The 16,174-nt window shown below is 41.9% G+C and overlaps 1 protein-coding gene across 1 annotated transcript in view; it reads right to left on the bottom strand.

Moving 5' to 3' along the window:
- Nucleotides 1-14,399, bottom strand: part of LOC109094109 (roundabout homolog 2-like) — a 66,672-nt gene extending 52,273 nt beyond the window's left edge. The window contains exons 1-2 of the mRNA XM_042771073.1: nt 13,895-14,399; nt 310-636 (exon numbers count right to left, since the gene is read on the bottom strand). Of these exons, the coding sequence (XP_042627007.1) occupies nt 310-636; nt 13,895-13,955 (388 nt within the window). The 5' untranslated portion in view covers nt 13,956-14,399. The remainder of the gene's footprint in view (nt 1-309; nt 637-13,894) is intronic.
- Nucleotides 14,400-16,174: the final 1,775 nt, after the last annotated feature.

Here is a 16,174-nt window from a genome sequence, read left to right as displayed (position 1 = left end):
CTAATTAGTTGCATTCCTATTCTAATCAACAAACTTGCTAATCCAGTTTCTTCTGGCAGTGGGGCTGAATATAGTTATGTTCCTGTGCCAGAGAGCTGGATTACAGCTGAGCCAAAGGCCCAGAGCGCAGTCACACAGCAGGAGGAAACACTGTCACAATAAGCAAAACCTCACCAGCAGACTGCCACAAAGAACTCAATAAACAAAACCTCAGGCCATGTCTGAGAGGGATAGATTACTTTTATTTCAGCATAGCTACGCTCCATCCAGAATCACTAAACAAGGTGGAATTCATCAGAAAGTACTTACTGGCTACTTCCAGCGAGGCGTTTTGGCTAACGGCCTCTCCTAGGTAATTGCGGGCAACGCATGTATAAACCCCCTCGTCAGGTTTGCTGCGGCGTCCGTGAACGATGCGGAGGAAAAAAAGGGAGCCGCTGGGCAGCAGCATGCGGTGGGAGCGAGGGTCATCCTTATCAGTTTCAACATGCTCGCCATCTTTATACCACTCCACCGTGGGCGTGGGCTGACCCTCTGCCTTGCAGTTCAGGGTGGCTGGCTCACCCTTTGACACAATCAGATCAGAGGGATCCTCCGTTATCCTGGGGGGAATGTCATCCAAACGTGGACGGGACCCTGTGAAGAACCAACAGTTAAGGTTAAAAGCAACTGGTTAAAATCATCTGGCAGATGTAATGTAGCATAAATACATTTGATAAGGTACAGTAATTCTAAAAATGGCCCTTACAATCCCAGGAGACAAATATTACTGCTTATTGGAAAAGTACATTTCTGACACTGATACATATAGTGCCAGAAATGTACTTTTCCAATAAGCAGTAATATTTGTCTCCTGGGATTGCAAGGGCCATTTTTAGAATTACTGTACCTTATCAAATGTATTTATGTTGTCTTCCATGACTAATACTTAAATTAATTCAATCAATCAATCAGAATGCTATAAGCTGTTACCAGTAAAATTTGATCAGAATCAAGTAAACTATTCAATGCAAAAGTGGCACAGAAACTGAAGCTACATTTCTTTTTTCATCACCGGTGACTAATCTAAACGCTGGCTATTACAATCATGCACCCAATAGATACGTGTGCGTGATTGGTTATAATGCTCAACGCTGCAAAAGTAATGCATAAAAAGAAATATTTGATGCAGCGTGAGCAGATCTAAATGTAATGTGCAATTAACACTTTTAATTCAATTTCATGTTAAACTTTAATTGTGATGGTGATAACAGATTTAGTTTAATTGTACAGGGGCATTCATTTTTGAAGTTGGGGAGCTATTCTTCATTTTAGCGGCATTTTGCCCCAAATCTCTGTTCATTTCTGACTCTGATTTTATATATTAAAAATACTGGATAAAAAAAATTCCATTAAAAGTCTTTAGTATACTAAAACTAGATGAGTAAGTTTGAGAATAAACTTTGAAGTTGGCTTGAGAAAGCCTACCCTGAAGATTGAAGCAGCAGTTTAAGCTTGAAGTTAGAAAGTGTAGATAGATACTGTATATTAGATAGATGTTCACAGTTTGTTGCTAGCATGATTTAGCACATTGCTTGCATGTTTTTAGCATGATTAACATGTTGTTAGCATGATCAGCACATTGGTAATATGTAATTTTTTTTTGCTAACAAGACAGCATGTTGTCCTATGATAGTCATTAAGGTTTGGTAGTGATAGACAGCTTACGCATTCTATAAGTCTTAATGTACAAAAGTTTTGATCCCTCAATAAAAGTCCATGGCCATTTTCATTGTTTTGATTGTCCGTTTAACGAAAGTCATAAGTCTAATCAGCAACCCGAGTCAGACTAGTCTGAAGGTCTGATCCGAGTTTGTTGGTTGCAGCTTGAAAGCTCTAGGAGGATATACATTTTCTAATACTAATTCATGCACATAACCTTCATTACTTAGATCTATTGTTATATCAGCTTTCTCTACTCAAACATAATGAGTTAGCTAAATGCATGTCTGTTTAGTACATCTGATGCAGTTTTAGTTACGTTTTAGTTATCTAAATATTATCCCCCTGCACGGGCGTCGGAACCATTGTATGTGGGTGGGACAAACCCACCCACTTTTTAAGACCAATGATATTGGACCCACTTGCTTTTACCATCTCTAATTCAGCACATATGTTTGTTCACTTTTCACTTGCCACTCAAATCCATTCCACTTGAGGAATGCCCTAATAAATTAAACTCCATTCTAGTGTTGTCACGGTACCAAAATTTCAGTATTCGGTACCGATACCAGTGAAAATCCACGGTACTCATTACCAATTCGGTACAAAGCAAAACACAAAAATATGCTAATTAAAAAAAAAAAAAAAAACTTTTTATCAGTAAAAAAAAAACCAATGCCATTCTTTATACTTATTAACAATAGTGTTTAAAGTTTTTCTATAAGTAATATAATTATGAAAAACAGTAAACAAGTTTCACCCAAATTTAATTTGTCTTTTAATTAATGAAATTTAAACACACTTTATTTTTGTTAAATAAAGGGGATTTGCTATTAAAATTAAAAAATGTACGAAATATTGTGTGATTTATTTCTTTAAAAAATAAAGTTTTATTAATTTTTTCAACAGTAGTAGCATTATCACATACATTCTACTAAATAATAGTAATTTCCTCTTCAGGAACTCGAGCTGCGTCAAACGCTTTGGGGAACGCGTCTAGCGTGAGCGACTCTGAATATCGTGTGTAATCAGTCCAATGAAAGAGCATGACGTCACGGGCGGGGTGACGTAAGCGACCAGGAAGCTATAAAAGCACATGTCGTGCAGCTGGCATCAGCTTCGCGTCTTCAGCAAGCGCTCTGTGTGTGAATGTCCTCAGTTTGTCTTGTGAGTCTTATTTACTGTTGTCTGTCCAGTAGAGCTCCAAGTCATGTCTAAGAGCAAGGCGAAAACAAAGCATTCTAGAGGCGAATCCAGATCCCGTTTCAGACTGTGTGTCACTCCCTGCCCGCGCTACATAACGAGCGGGGATACACAGTCTGTGCGTGGTCTGCCTGGGTTCGAAGCACGCTGAGTCGGCTCTCGAGGGGGCCGACTGTCCGCATTGTGAGAGGATGTCGGTGCGGCTGCTTCGTTCCCGGAGGGCTCTCTTCGAGGAGGGAGCCTTCTCCAGCGTTCCCCACGGTGCCGGCCCCGCTTCTGCCGAGGCAGAACGGCAGCTGCACTCGTGGGGTTCGCAAGTGGATCTGACAGAGGGAATGGAGACGGGCGAGTCCCTATCTCCTTCCACTTCTGCCAGATCCGGCACCCAATCTCTGGAGTCGGAAGCACGCTCTGCAGTTCCTTCCACCCAGGGAGAGGGATCGACACTCCGCCTCTCTTCCTCCGAGGAGGTTGATGTGGAGTCTGTCGACAGGGATTCGCCACCCCATTCGCCTAGGTATGAGGAGCTCTTGGAGGTGGTGACTCGTGCGGTGGCCAAGTTGAGTCTTGAGTGGCCCGCGGAGAAAACAACTGAACCGCAGAAAAGCAAGCTAGATGAACGCTTTCTGCGTGCGAGTCAGCCACCTCCTTGCCGGGGCCTTCCATTCTTTCCCGATCTACACGAAGAGATCGCTAGATCGTGGAAGCGGCCATTCTCAGCCCGCCTTTACATCCCCTCTTCAGATTACTACGGCAATGTAGTGGGGATGGCAGAGCGCGGCTACAGAGCGATGCCCCAGGTGGAACAGACGCTCGCGAGCTATCTGTCCCCCGGTACTGCATCGTCTCTGAAGGCCCCGGCATTGCCCTCCAAGCCGCTCAGAACAACGTCGGCTTTGGTGTGCAAAGTGTATGCGGCAGCAGGTCATGCTGGTGCGTGTCTGCACACCATGGCGGTGTTACAGGCGTACCAGGCCGACCTGCTGAAGGAGCTTGACGAGGGAGAGGAGATCAAGTCCCATGACATCACAGAGCTTAGAAGGACCGCTGATCTCTCCCTCCGCGCCACCAAGGAGACCGCCCAAGCGATTGGGCAGTCCATGGCAGCTATGGTGGCCGCGGAGAGACATTTATGGCTGACCCTGTCCGAAATGAAAGAGCGGGACAGGGTCTGCCTTATGGACGCCCCGATCCAGCCTTCTGGCCTGTTCGGCGACGCAGTCAACACTGTCGTTGACAGGTTTCAGGAGGCTCGCAAACAGGCGGCGGCGTTCAACAAATCCCCCCCAACTAGATCCCCCCTCTCATCCGAGCACTACACAGCCCAAACAAGATCTTAGGGCTCACACCGAGAGGCTCAAAAACAGAGCGTCGCCTCTCGTGCTCCCCCGCGGCCGAGGTCTTCGAGGCCCAAACAGGATGTTCAACGGGGTTTCTCTGACGATAGTCGGCCCCGAGCAGGGTCTGGTTATGGAACAAGAAGTGAAAGCCCTATTAGAGAAGGAGGCCATCGAGGTGGTCCCTCCTCAAGACAGGGAATCCGGATTTTACAGCCGGTATTTCATAGTTCCAAAGAAGGATGGGGGGTTGCGTCCGATCATAGACCTGCGGGTCTTAAATCGATCAGTTATGAGACTGAAGTTCAAAATGCTCACGATCAAGCATGTTGTAGCTCAGATCAGGTCCGAGGACTGGTTTGTCACAATAGATCTCAAAGATGCATACTTCCACATATCCATCCTTCCACAACACAGGAAGTTTCTGAAGTTCGCTTTCTGGGGCGAAGCTTACCAATATCGAGTACTTCCCTTTGGCCTTGCACTCTCACCCCGCACATTCACGAAATGTGTAGATGCGGCTCTGGTCCCCCTGCGCATGCAGGGCATCCGCATTCTCAACTATATCGACGATTGGTTGATTTTAGCTCAGTCAGAGCAGGTTGCGGCTCGGCATCGAGATGTCGTTCTCGCACATATGGGGGAGCTGGGTTTGAGACTGAATGCCAAGATAGTGTACTTTCTCCAGTTCAGAGAACCACCTATCTAGGCGTAGTATGGGATTCGACCGCGATGCAGGCACGATTGTCCCCTGCTCGTATCGAGTCGATCCTCATCTCAGTCGAGAGAGTCAAAGAAGGCCAGTCACTCACTGTCAAAACAATTTCAGAGATTGTTGGGTCTGATGGCAGCTGCGCCCAACGTGATACCTTTTGGCCTGCTGTACATGAGACCCCTACAGTGGTGGCTCAAGACCAAGGGATTTTCCCCGAGGGGCAATCCACTTCGAACTATCAAAGTCACGCGGCGCTGCCTCCGTGCCTTAGACATGTGGAAGAAACCTTGGTTCTTGAATCTGGGCCCAGTGCTGGGAGCTCCTGGTCGCCATGTAACACTAGCGACGGATGCTTCCCTCACTGGCTGGGGTGCGGTCATGAGTGGCCACCCTGCCCGCGGTCTGTGGAGCGGTCGCCATCTGACATGGCATATCAATTGTCTAGAAATGCTAGCAGTTTATCGTGCACTGAAGCACTTCCTCCCAGACCTAAAGGGATCACCATGTGTTGGTGCGCACCGACAACACATCGGTGGTCTCTTACATCAACCACCAGGGAGGTCTGCGTTCGCGCCCCCTTGTACAAGCTGGCGCACCAGATCCTTGTGTGGTCCCAGGACAAACTCCTCTCACTCAGAGCAGTATATATTCCTGGGAAACTGAATGTGGGAGCAGACATACTGTCGAGACAGGGGCCGAGGCCCGGGGAATGGAAGCTTCACCCCGAGGTGGTGGAGCAGATATGGAGAGTTTTTGGCAGAGCTCAAGTAGACCTCTTTGCAACTCAGGAGACAGCACAATGTCCCCTTTGGTTCTCTCTAGTTCATCCAGCTCCCCTGGGACTGGACGCTATGGTACAGACCTGGCCGAGGCTTCGTCTGTACGCATTTCCCCCTATTGCTCTGCTCCCGGGAGTTCTGGCGAGAGTACGCCGGGACGGGGTCCGTCTATTGTTAGTAGCCCCGTTCTGGCCAGGCCGAGTATGGTTCGCAGATTTGGTCTCGCTCCTCGACGGCTCTCCTTGGGAGATACCGATCAGGGCAGACCTACTCTCACAGGCGCAGGGCACGATAATTCACCCTCGCCCGGAGCTGTGGAAGCATTCCAGTTCATAGCATCCGGTCTCTCAACCGAGGTTGTTGAGACCCTCCTCCAATCCAGAGCTCCCTCAACGAGGAAACTGTACGCCCTGAGGTGGAAACTCTTCACCTCATGGTGCAGAGACCGCCAGCTAGACCCAGTAAACTGCCCAGTTGGTACAGTTCTGGAGTTCCTACAGGCCAGGCTCTCTGCAGGGTTAACCCACTCCACGCTGAAGGTCTACGTGGTGGCCATTGCGGCCTACCACGCCCTTCTCGATGGTCAGTCTTTGGGAAGACACCCCTTAGTTACACGTTTCCTCCGCGGTGCGCTGAGGCTGAGACCTCCAGTACGGTCCCGTATTCCCCGTGGGACTTGGTAATGTGCAAACCCCCGTTGTGCAGACCTCCATTTGAGCCTATTCAAGATATCTCAGACAGACATCTGACGCTTAAAACCGCCTTTCTGTTGGCCATTACCTCTCTGAGGAGAGTAGGAGACTTGCAGGCCCTCTCAGTGGCTCCTACTTATCGGGACTTTGCACCTGGCATGACCAAAGCGTTCATATACCCTCGAGCGGGATATGTTCCTAAGGTCCCCTCTGTCACACCACAACCTGTAGTGCCGCACACATACCTTCCCCCTCCATAAAAACAGACCGACCAAGAGAAGCTAAATTGTATGTGTCCAGTTCGAGCACTGGACGCATACGTCCACAGAGCTGCCCTGTGGAGAAAAACAGACCAATTGCTTGTATGCTATGGTCCCCCCAAGAGGGGTTCTCCTGCTTCTAAGCAGTCTATTAGTCGTTGGATAGTCGAGGCTATCAACACCACCTATGAGTCCTCTGGTCTTCCCCCGCTGTTGGGAGCCAAGGCTCACTCCACACGGGGTATGGCGGCCTCCAAGGCCTTTTTTGCAGGTGTATCCATGCTGGACATCTGCAACGCTGCGGGGTAGTCCACGCCCTCTACATTCGCAAGATTTTATGGCTTAGACATGCCAGTCACTCCAGGCGCATCTGTCCTCTCGTCCTAAGCTGTGCTCTTCGGATACACACTAGGCAGGGGTTTGGGTAGTCTGGCAGCGTTGGTACTCGTTCCCCAAAGCGTTCGACGCAGCTCGAGTTCCTGAAGAGGAACGTCTCTAGGTTACGTATGTAACCCTAGTTCCTCGAGGGAACGAGACGCTGCGTCTCGGAGCCATACCCCCCGGCACCCCTGCTGGCGCTTGCTGGTACTCGAAGCTGATGCCAGCTGCGCGGCATGTGCTTTTATAGCTTCCTGGTTGCTTACGTCACCCCGCCCGTGATGTCACGCTCTTTCATTGGACTGATTACACACGATATTCAGAGTCGCTCATGCTAGACGCGTTCCCCAAAGCGTTCGACGCAGCGTCTCGTTCCCTCGAGGAACTAGGGTTACATACGTAACCTAGAGACGATTTCTAGCACAATGCCTTTATGTAAAAATGAACTTTTATTTTGACGAGTTGCCGTGAATACCTTTAAACTGACACTGGTTTTTCTCAAATGAAATGGTAAAATGCTTGTGAAGTGACTCAGAACAGTTCTGGTGATGTTGTTTATGTATTTATGTCCTCATTGAGACGGCAGATGCTGAAATTACTGCAAGCGTCACGCGCTTCAGTCTATGTAGTAAACAAAACCGCACATATCTGCCATTCATTCATTCACACAGAGACACGCAGAACATGCAGGATTCATATTTCAACCAAATTTTGCGGCTTAACATTTACAGATACTGGTCCATATGGAGATTTGATTTGATTAATTTATGCTAACTTTGACAAATTCTGTGACTGTCCATGTTAAAATGTAAGTTTAATTTTCATGACTGGATTTTGAGATTCCGTCCGCGTTTTCTGCTTCGCGGAAATCATAGCGCTGTATGCGTCAAGAACCGGGTTGACCGGGTACTCGGTACCACCGGTACTTAAAGAAACCTGGTACCGTGACATTTTCTTTTTTTTTTAGTACCGACTTGGTACCAAAGTACCGGCTCTTTTGACAACACTACTCCATTCGGCATTTTAGCTACAGCCTTGACTTTCACACTGCTGCTTCCTCAAATCCATTCCGCTTGGCTCAATCAGAGTCCATATAAATAAAACTTAATTCTGTGTTTTCAGTACTTGTGCCTGCTGCACTCCCACTACACAGCAAGATAAACAAAGCATTGTAGCATATCTGCTGCTCAGGTGGGTCTGGCTGTGTGCTCACATAATGTCACTAAACATCATTTGTTCGCCTGTTGCTTTTAAAGGCATCATATAGTCTTTGTTGCTCCACTGAAAGACAGTTACACTTACACAGTGTTGGGCCCACCCACATTTTTGTTGCTTCTGACACCCATGTCCCCAAGTGTCTAAGGTGGTTTGACCCTGGTTTAATTGTCTCTGAGCACAAATAAAGCAGAGTTGGAACTGCTTAACACTTGTGTGGAACCACTTGAATTACATTTCTAACAAAAAAATTAATAAAAAAAATTGTGAAATAAAAACTTTTGTAACAGAGTGCCTGGGGTGCACCACACAACTATAGTTTTCACCAGCATCAGTCAAAGGATGGAACGAGGGGCGAGAGGCTTCTAATGGCCAGTGGGAAAGGGAGCCGGGGATGAACCTCTCACAGGCTGATGACTCAGCACCTATTAAGCTTTCAGCCCAGAGAGCCAGACGAAATCAGTGCAGAGTTAAAAGAAGCTAACATTAAGGCTAAGTCTAGCATGACTGCGGTTGTTGATTGAGGATCCAAATCTTCTTCTTTGTACATGAGGTGGAATACTTACAGTATAAGGCACTGCAGTGGCCATGTGTTGGGGTTTACTTGATGTTAAAAGGGTGGAAATTTTGAATAGTTGATGTGTGTGTGTTCTGCAATCAAATAACAGCATCTACAGAATGAAGGAGAAAACTTAATTTGTCTAAAAGCACTCCAGTGAAAGAAAACAGCCCTTAGAAAGCATAAGGTGTTTTTCTCAGTGAAACTAAATTCAATGAAGTTACTAATGACTTTCATAAAAACTCGGTCATGAACACCTAAATAGTTCATCAGCCTCCTGCTGCACATTACACTCAGCATAAGTATGTTTCCATCCATTTACAGAGATTAGAACTCCCCACTACTCAGAGGCATTATCATTTTTAAAGTTATGGGAAGCTAATTGGTCCTTGTGAGAGAATGAAAGGAACAAATAAAAGCCTGTGCTTTTCAATCCCATTACACATGAAAAGCTATGCCTGATTTGAAAGGATAATTATCTGTTAGTGATTTCATGGTCTACACATTCGCCACTTCCTTTGGAAAATGTGAATGAGACGTATAAGACCACATTAACAGGTTCATATCTTATGGGAAAGAAGGTTTCATATGGGCAACAGTGAACCAAATTAGTCCCACAGCTTAATCAAGTGAAAAAAGTACTGAAAGAAGGTCCTGTCATGCAGTCACACATAGCACTGTTAAATATTTACACACAAAACTCACATGAGAAATACAGTATGTGGGAGATTCTAATTCTTGCAGTATCTCTCAGTGGATATAAATGGGTTTTGCTGGGTTTCCGAATACATATTATCAACATGTTCTTGAATCTGAACATGTGGAAAGTTTGATATGTCAGAGTAGGACAGAGCTGGGAGAAAAGCAGTGTTGTATTACGGTGAAGGAATATTCTGGACTGACTTTAATGGAGTCATATAAGCAGGGGCACACATAAGTTGTCCGAAGGCCTGCATGCGCGACCAAAATAAGAAATGCACTGTGTAAATTAGTTCAGATCGCGCATTTGCGTACAGACATGGTTGACAGCTGTTAATGCACAATTACTATTTTAGATTGACAAACTGTACTGTATAAGATTTCTATTCAAACTGAAAGCATAAATCTTGGCTACCCGCTAATGTTTTCAAAGCACAATGCAAAACTGTGACATTTCAGTGACGCTCTACAATCGGCAGCGCTAAACGTGGAAGCAAATAGACTTAAAAGGTGCTGGCAACCCACCAAAATAAAAGCTTGTTGAATTTAAGTATGAAAATGAAAAAATTTTATAATTCAAATTAAAAATAATAAGGTTCAAATAATAATAATAAAAAAATAAAAAATATAGCATTTTATTTTTAAGTTTACTGTAAAATAATTGTAAAATAATTGTATTTGTATTTAATAGTTCCTTTTAATTTTAAAATAAAGTAGTATTATCACACTTTATTATTCAGTTTATTATTTTATAAAAAAACTAAATAAAGTGCACAAATATCATCACTATTATTAATTTATTTTTTATTGTTACATTTGATGGGTCACAACATGTGCCGTGTGAGGACCAGACCAAATCTCCAGGTTCTCAAAAGAGAACCAGGTTGAAAAACTTATGTGCACCCCTGCATATAAGACTGCAGCACAGCTGTATGCGCCATTCAGAACTGAGATAACAAATGAGATGAAACTGAAAAAGCAAATAGCATGCAGAATTGCAGTTCAAATGCAAGAAAGAATTAAATCAGAATTTAAATAAATTCATATTTCATCATTGTTAACTAGAAAAGTGTATCAATTCAAATATTTGTTTGAAATTTTGTCGAGACAAAACGATCGATGGAACAATAGAACAATCAATTGATAGACAGACAGACAGACGGATGGATGGACGGACAGACAGATAGACAGACAGACAGATAGATAGATATATACAGTGAAAATCTAAATTAGAGAAAACCCTAATAAACTGTCAGCATTTCTCCAGTTTTCACTGAGATTGCAAGATGGCGGGCTGCTCTAAGGTGACTGAAACCCTGCCTCAGGAGGTTGTCCAGATGAAGGCCAAAGGGATGACCCATTCAGCCCTTGCAAGAGAAGCTGGTCATTCCAAATCTGTGATTTCTATAATATTGCAGCTTTACAATGACACTTTGTTTGAGTGATGAAGAATAACAACATTACAAAAAAAAAGTATTTAAATATTATTCTCTAATTTTGACTTCCACTGTATATAGATAGATAAAGATTGAATGATAGAATGATAAATAAAATGAAGAGAAATACAAAGTTTGACTTAAAGATGGATTGACTGATTGATGGATGGATGGATGGATGATAGAACAATATATAAAACGATAAATAGAATGTTTGATGGAACAGTAGATAGAACATAAGAATGTTAGACAGAATGATAGAAAGTTAGAACAACAGACAGAACATTTGATAGAATGATAGATAAAATGTTAGAATGATAGACAGAACATTAGAACTTTTGGATAGATGAACACAGGAGGATCAAGTGTCTTCCCACTGAAATACTGTTGATAGAAGTTATATTTAGTGTATGTCCACAAGCTATTGCCCTATGTGATTCATTACAGTAACTGATATTTACAAATATTAGACATGTATTCTTCACCCTCTTGTTTTACCCTAATGCTAATACATTTTGAAAACAACGACCAGGGACCTTGTGCCCAGTCGAATTTTCAATGATGTTTGCTTCAAACATATTCAAATAACATTAGCATCAACCTGGCTCTCTGGGATCAGTAATGATCTAATGTTTTTTTTTTCCTCAACAGACATTACTAATGGGTGCACGGGTGTGTACTGGTGTACACTGATCAAAGAACAAAAAAAAATAATAGTCGTTCATGAAAGAGATCTGCTGGTATGAATCCTAGACCCATTATTACGCAAGGCACAACGCTTCTCACAGCGCCGCAAAAACTGTTCTTATCGTCTAACTGTGACAGCTAACATCTCTGCTGGGTGATCCATCACAGGCCATTTGTCATCGTTTCAGAAACACCATTATCTCTGTCAACCCCATTCAACCTCTCATAGTTGGCCACTTGCCCTAACGTGACTGCAACTGCTAAGTAACACAAACTGAGCAGCTTTTTTCAGTCAATTCTAAGCTTCAGACCTTTTACATTAATGACAGCTGCGGGAGATTTTACAGTCTGCTGTTTTCTGGTAATAAATATAAACACAAACACACCCACATTCCTCCTATTTAAGGAACGAGCGCATTTACTTACGAAAATTAAATCTGGAACACCTATTTGCTAAGTGAAAAGCAATAAGCCAAATAAATCATTGGTCTATAGAGAAATTAAGCAAAGTTGATGTGATGTTACTGTAAATGGTGTCAACATGTCTATGGATGGATGGATGGATCAACATAGAAAGATAGATAGATTGAACAATAGAATGATGGATTGATAGAACGATAAACAAATACATAATAAAACAGGATTAAAAGAGCTGTAGATAATCCATGTATATAGTCAAAATAAATGGACAATGTATTGGATTATTTAATAAAAATATTATTATTCTTTCATATTTGGTCTAATTTGGACTAAGAATACCTTCAAAAACAATTTGTGAAACCAGATCTGCCTATGGTACATACGTCTCTTAGCAACCAGAGAATGAAGTCTGCTATTATCTGGCATTATCTATCATCTTTTATATTATACGGTATGTTTTAACTCTGAACTTTCTCAAAGCACACAGCACATAATGCTTTTCACATTCAGAGCTGATAGCCAAATCAATAAACCCGCTGCATATCAATACACAAATAGGTCTATTTTAAGCATCCTTTCAGCTTGGGCACCCCCACAATGAGAAGACAGATGCATAACTCATAAAGGCTCTTTCTAAAGCTCGACGTGTACAGCAGCCGCTGTCTCCTGTAATGCAGAAGGCCATTAAGCTGGCCTCAGCAGGGGGACACATCATGCTGCCCTGGAGACTAATGATACAGCAGTGGCATCCCTCTTTGCACCTGCCAAATGTATTCGGTCAGTCTCTTGCAGGTCATTTCACTGCAATGTAAACTTAAGAAGGGTGTAGGAGATCATGGAAAGGATCTTGTATATTTACTTGTAACAGTTGCTGTCATGTCCAGATTTAAGACTTCTGTGAGTACTGTAATAATGCACAAGCTGTCAAAACAAAAAATATAAAAAATAAATGGCATTTCTAATAGCTAGAAATGCCTTTCTAAACTGCTGTGCTTGTTTTGCATCATTAGTAGCCGAATGAAGAAATCAAACACAATAGTCTTTCTTGTAATATGCTTTGAGAAGTGCCTGAACATGAATATTTTATAACACAGCTGTCTTGTGTTGTATCCAGTGTGAGTATGATCTTTTTCATCTCGTAACATAAACTTTTTCTTGTTATTGTCTCTTGCTTCACTATAAAATTTATCAACGTGTTATAAAAACATTACTGTTTCCATTTAACTTTTCACAAAAATCTTTAAAGTAGTTGAAAAGGTGAATGAACTTATTAAAGTTTTTAAACTTCTATGTATTAAAGAACTTGCAATTAAATTTAAGTTCTGAATTCTTTACATTGTATTGTTACTGTTGTTGTCACTGTAAAATGATTTGTCAAAGTTATAAATAAAACTGGGTACATGAAGTGCATTTCATTAGAAAATATCATTTTAGGCTTTCTACTGCAGAATTTCTTTTTTTTTAACTCTATGTATTACTTGCCATTTCTTTAACATTTCTATACCATTTTTTTTCCTTCCAGTGTAGATGTGACCTGATGTAACTCAACACTGATAGTAAATGTAAGATTTTCTGGTACAAACTATAAAATATTTTGTTGGAGATTTGTTTTATTGTTGAAAATACTGCATTAAAAAATTCACATCCTATTTAAGTTAAGTTAAATATCCAAAAACTGAAAGCCACATTGCTGTATTTACAGTGATACGAACATATAGTCTGAGATACAAATTTAAAGATTAAACTTACTTTCAAATCGCAAGGTGCAGTATTGAAGCAGAAATCAGATCAATAAACGAGTGTTTGAACTCACCTGAAGCGCTATAGACCTTAGAGAGCATCAGTAACAGGGTTCCTATGACAACAAAAGCCATTTGTCCGGCTTCCAACAAGACTTGCGCTTTTCTTTACGGCATAAGTATACAGTTTCTAAACAAAAGACATTCTCTTTGGAACATCGCAGTTGAACCAGTCTGAACTCATGAAATAAAAATGAGAGTGGAAAAAGCACTTCAGCTGCTCTCTTGGAGAAATCCACAGCGGCGCATTACGATGAAGTCTCAGTGATGTCTGACCCGAAACCCGCGGATCTTTGCGTTAGGAACTGCATGACTACTCTGAGGTCCAACTAGTTTGTCCACCTCCTTGTCACTCATTTGGCTGTAATGTCCGTTCGCTGAAGGGCAGAATGCGGTACACAGAGTTCACAATCTGTGCATCCAGTCGGCTCACTGCATGGCGTTTAAATGAGATGCTCGAGTGTGACAGCGCTCCTCAGAATGAAGCGCGTGGAGCTTCAGTCCGTGCGCGAGAGCAGAGCGCGCTTCCCAAAACAAAATCTTAAAGCGACAGCTTTGCGTCGCTGTCCGAGACATTTCACTTTTTCTAACTAATAATTTTATAATAATTATCACATATTATATATATATATATATATATATATAATGATATATATATATAATATATATATGTTATATATATATATATTTATTATATATTATATAAATTAAAATGTTCATTTATCTTATTTATTATATATACATACATACACACACACATACTACAGAGGAAAGATGGGAGGGGGAAAGGGAGTTTAGGGTTTGGTGGCATACAGGTAGCAAAATGTAGTTTAAATGTGATGAAGAAATGTTTACTATGTAGTTTTGTGTGTTTGTGTGTGCTGTCGAGTTTTTTTTTTTTAAATGTGCCAGGGAGTCCATAGTTTCTGTGGCAGAAAGAAATTATGACTCATCCGTTTTTTAAATAAATTAAATTCAAAATTATTTAAAAATGTGTTAACCATAAACCAAAGATGAAACACACACACACATACACACATGTGTTTCATCTTTGGTTTATGGTTAACACATTTTTAAATAATTTTTTAAAACGTTTTTTTTTTATGTTTGTTTTTTTTTCTATCATTGATATCTCTCAGTCAAGCTGACCTACAAAAAGCAATTTATGTTTGAGTGTCATTATACACCTAAATTGTAGCCTGTGCACTTTTGTTTCACCTCACATCAGCAGGGACTCACTTTAACAAATGTCAGTGTATTTTGAAGCAAAAATTATCTTTTTATCTATCTTTTTCAGTGGTGCATTTCTGATTAATAGATATGCAGCTATATTTTACAGTAACCTATTAAGCAGATGTTATTTCCAATGCAGTCAGACCCCTCATTGATCGGCCTTTCTCAAAGATTTACTGGGTGCTCTTCTCCAGGGCTTTCCTTATATCATGTGCCCATTTTTCTTTACTGCATTGACTTTTTGTGTCTGTTTTGAAAACGACACCATTATTGAAGTTTGAGACGCGAACATTTGTCTTTCTTTGATTTGCTCAAAATGGGGCCGAGAATCTAAGGACAGACAACAGTGCGAGCTTTAAGGAAACCCGCTAGCAGATGGCATACAAATTGAAATTCTCCTCACCTCGGTGAGAAATTGCCTGAGAAATTTGCTCTGATCTGAAATATATACAGCAAACAATGTCTGAAGAGGGTCCAACATTGAGATCTCAAGTCTCAACAAAGATCTCACTGCATCAATACACAAGTATTTTTAAACGCAATGAATTTGCTGTGTTCCACCACACGTTTGATTGTCATGCAGTGCTTTTGCTCAAATCAGAAACAATGGCCCTGTAGTATTCTAAAAAGCAATGTTTTATCCTGGTTTTCCTTATATTAAAAATTAATTAACCGAAGTAACTCTCTTAGATTGAGACGAGATGCTAAAATGCTCATTTATGTTCCGAGCCATTTCTCTGATACTCTCAATGACATGTTTTGTCATCAACATGCACCTACATGTCAACTAGGAGGATGTCAGCTAGTTTATTGGCTATGCAGATGACACACAATTATGTGTTTAGACATATTCAGACCAGTGCTGTCACAAACAAATTATCATCCTGCTATCCTGTAATCAAAAACGGATGAGTCATAATTTCTCTTTCTGCCACAGAAACTAGGACTCTCAACAATGTGGGGCACATTTAAAAAAAACTTGACAGCACACACCCCCAAACACAAAAAGATCTGTCCGACCTGAGTATGTATCCCCAGTCTTTTGCTTGTCATCTTTCTCT

Source organism: Cyprinus carpio, chromosome A15 (genome assembly GCF_018340385.1).
Source record: "Cyprinus carpio isolate SPL01 chromosome A15, ASM1834038v1, whole genome shotgun sequence".
In the NCBI taxonomy this organism is placed as follows: Eukaryota; Metazoa; Chordata; class Actinopteri; order Cypriniformes; family Cyprinidae; genus Cyprinus; species Cyprinus carpio.
The sequence above is the reverse complement of the archived record's forward strand: the minus strand, read 5'-3'. Positions and strand labels throughout refer to the sequence as shown.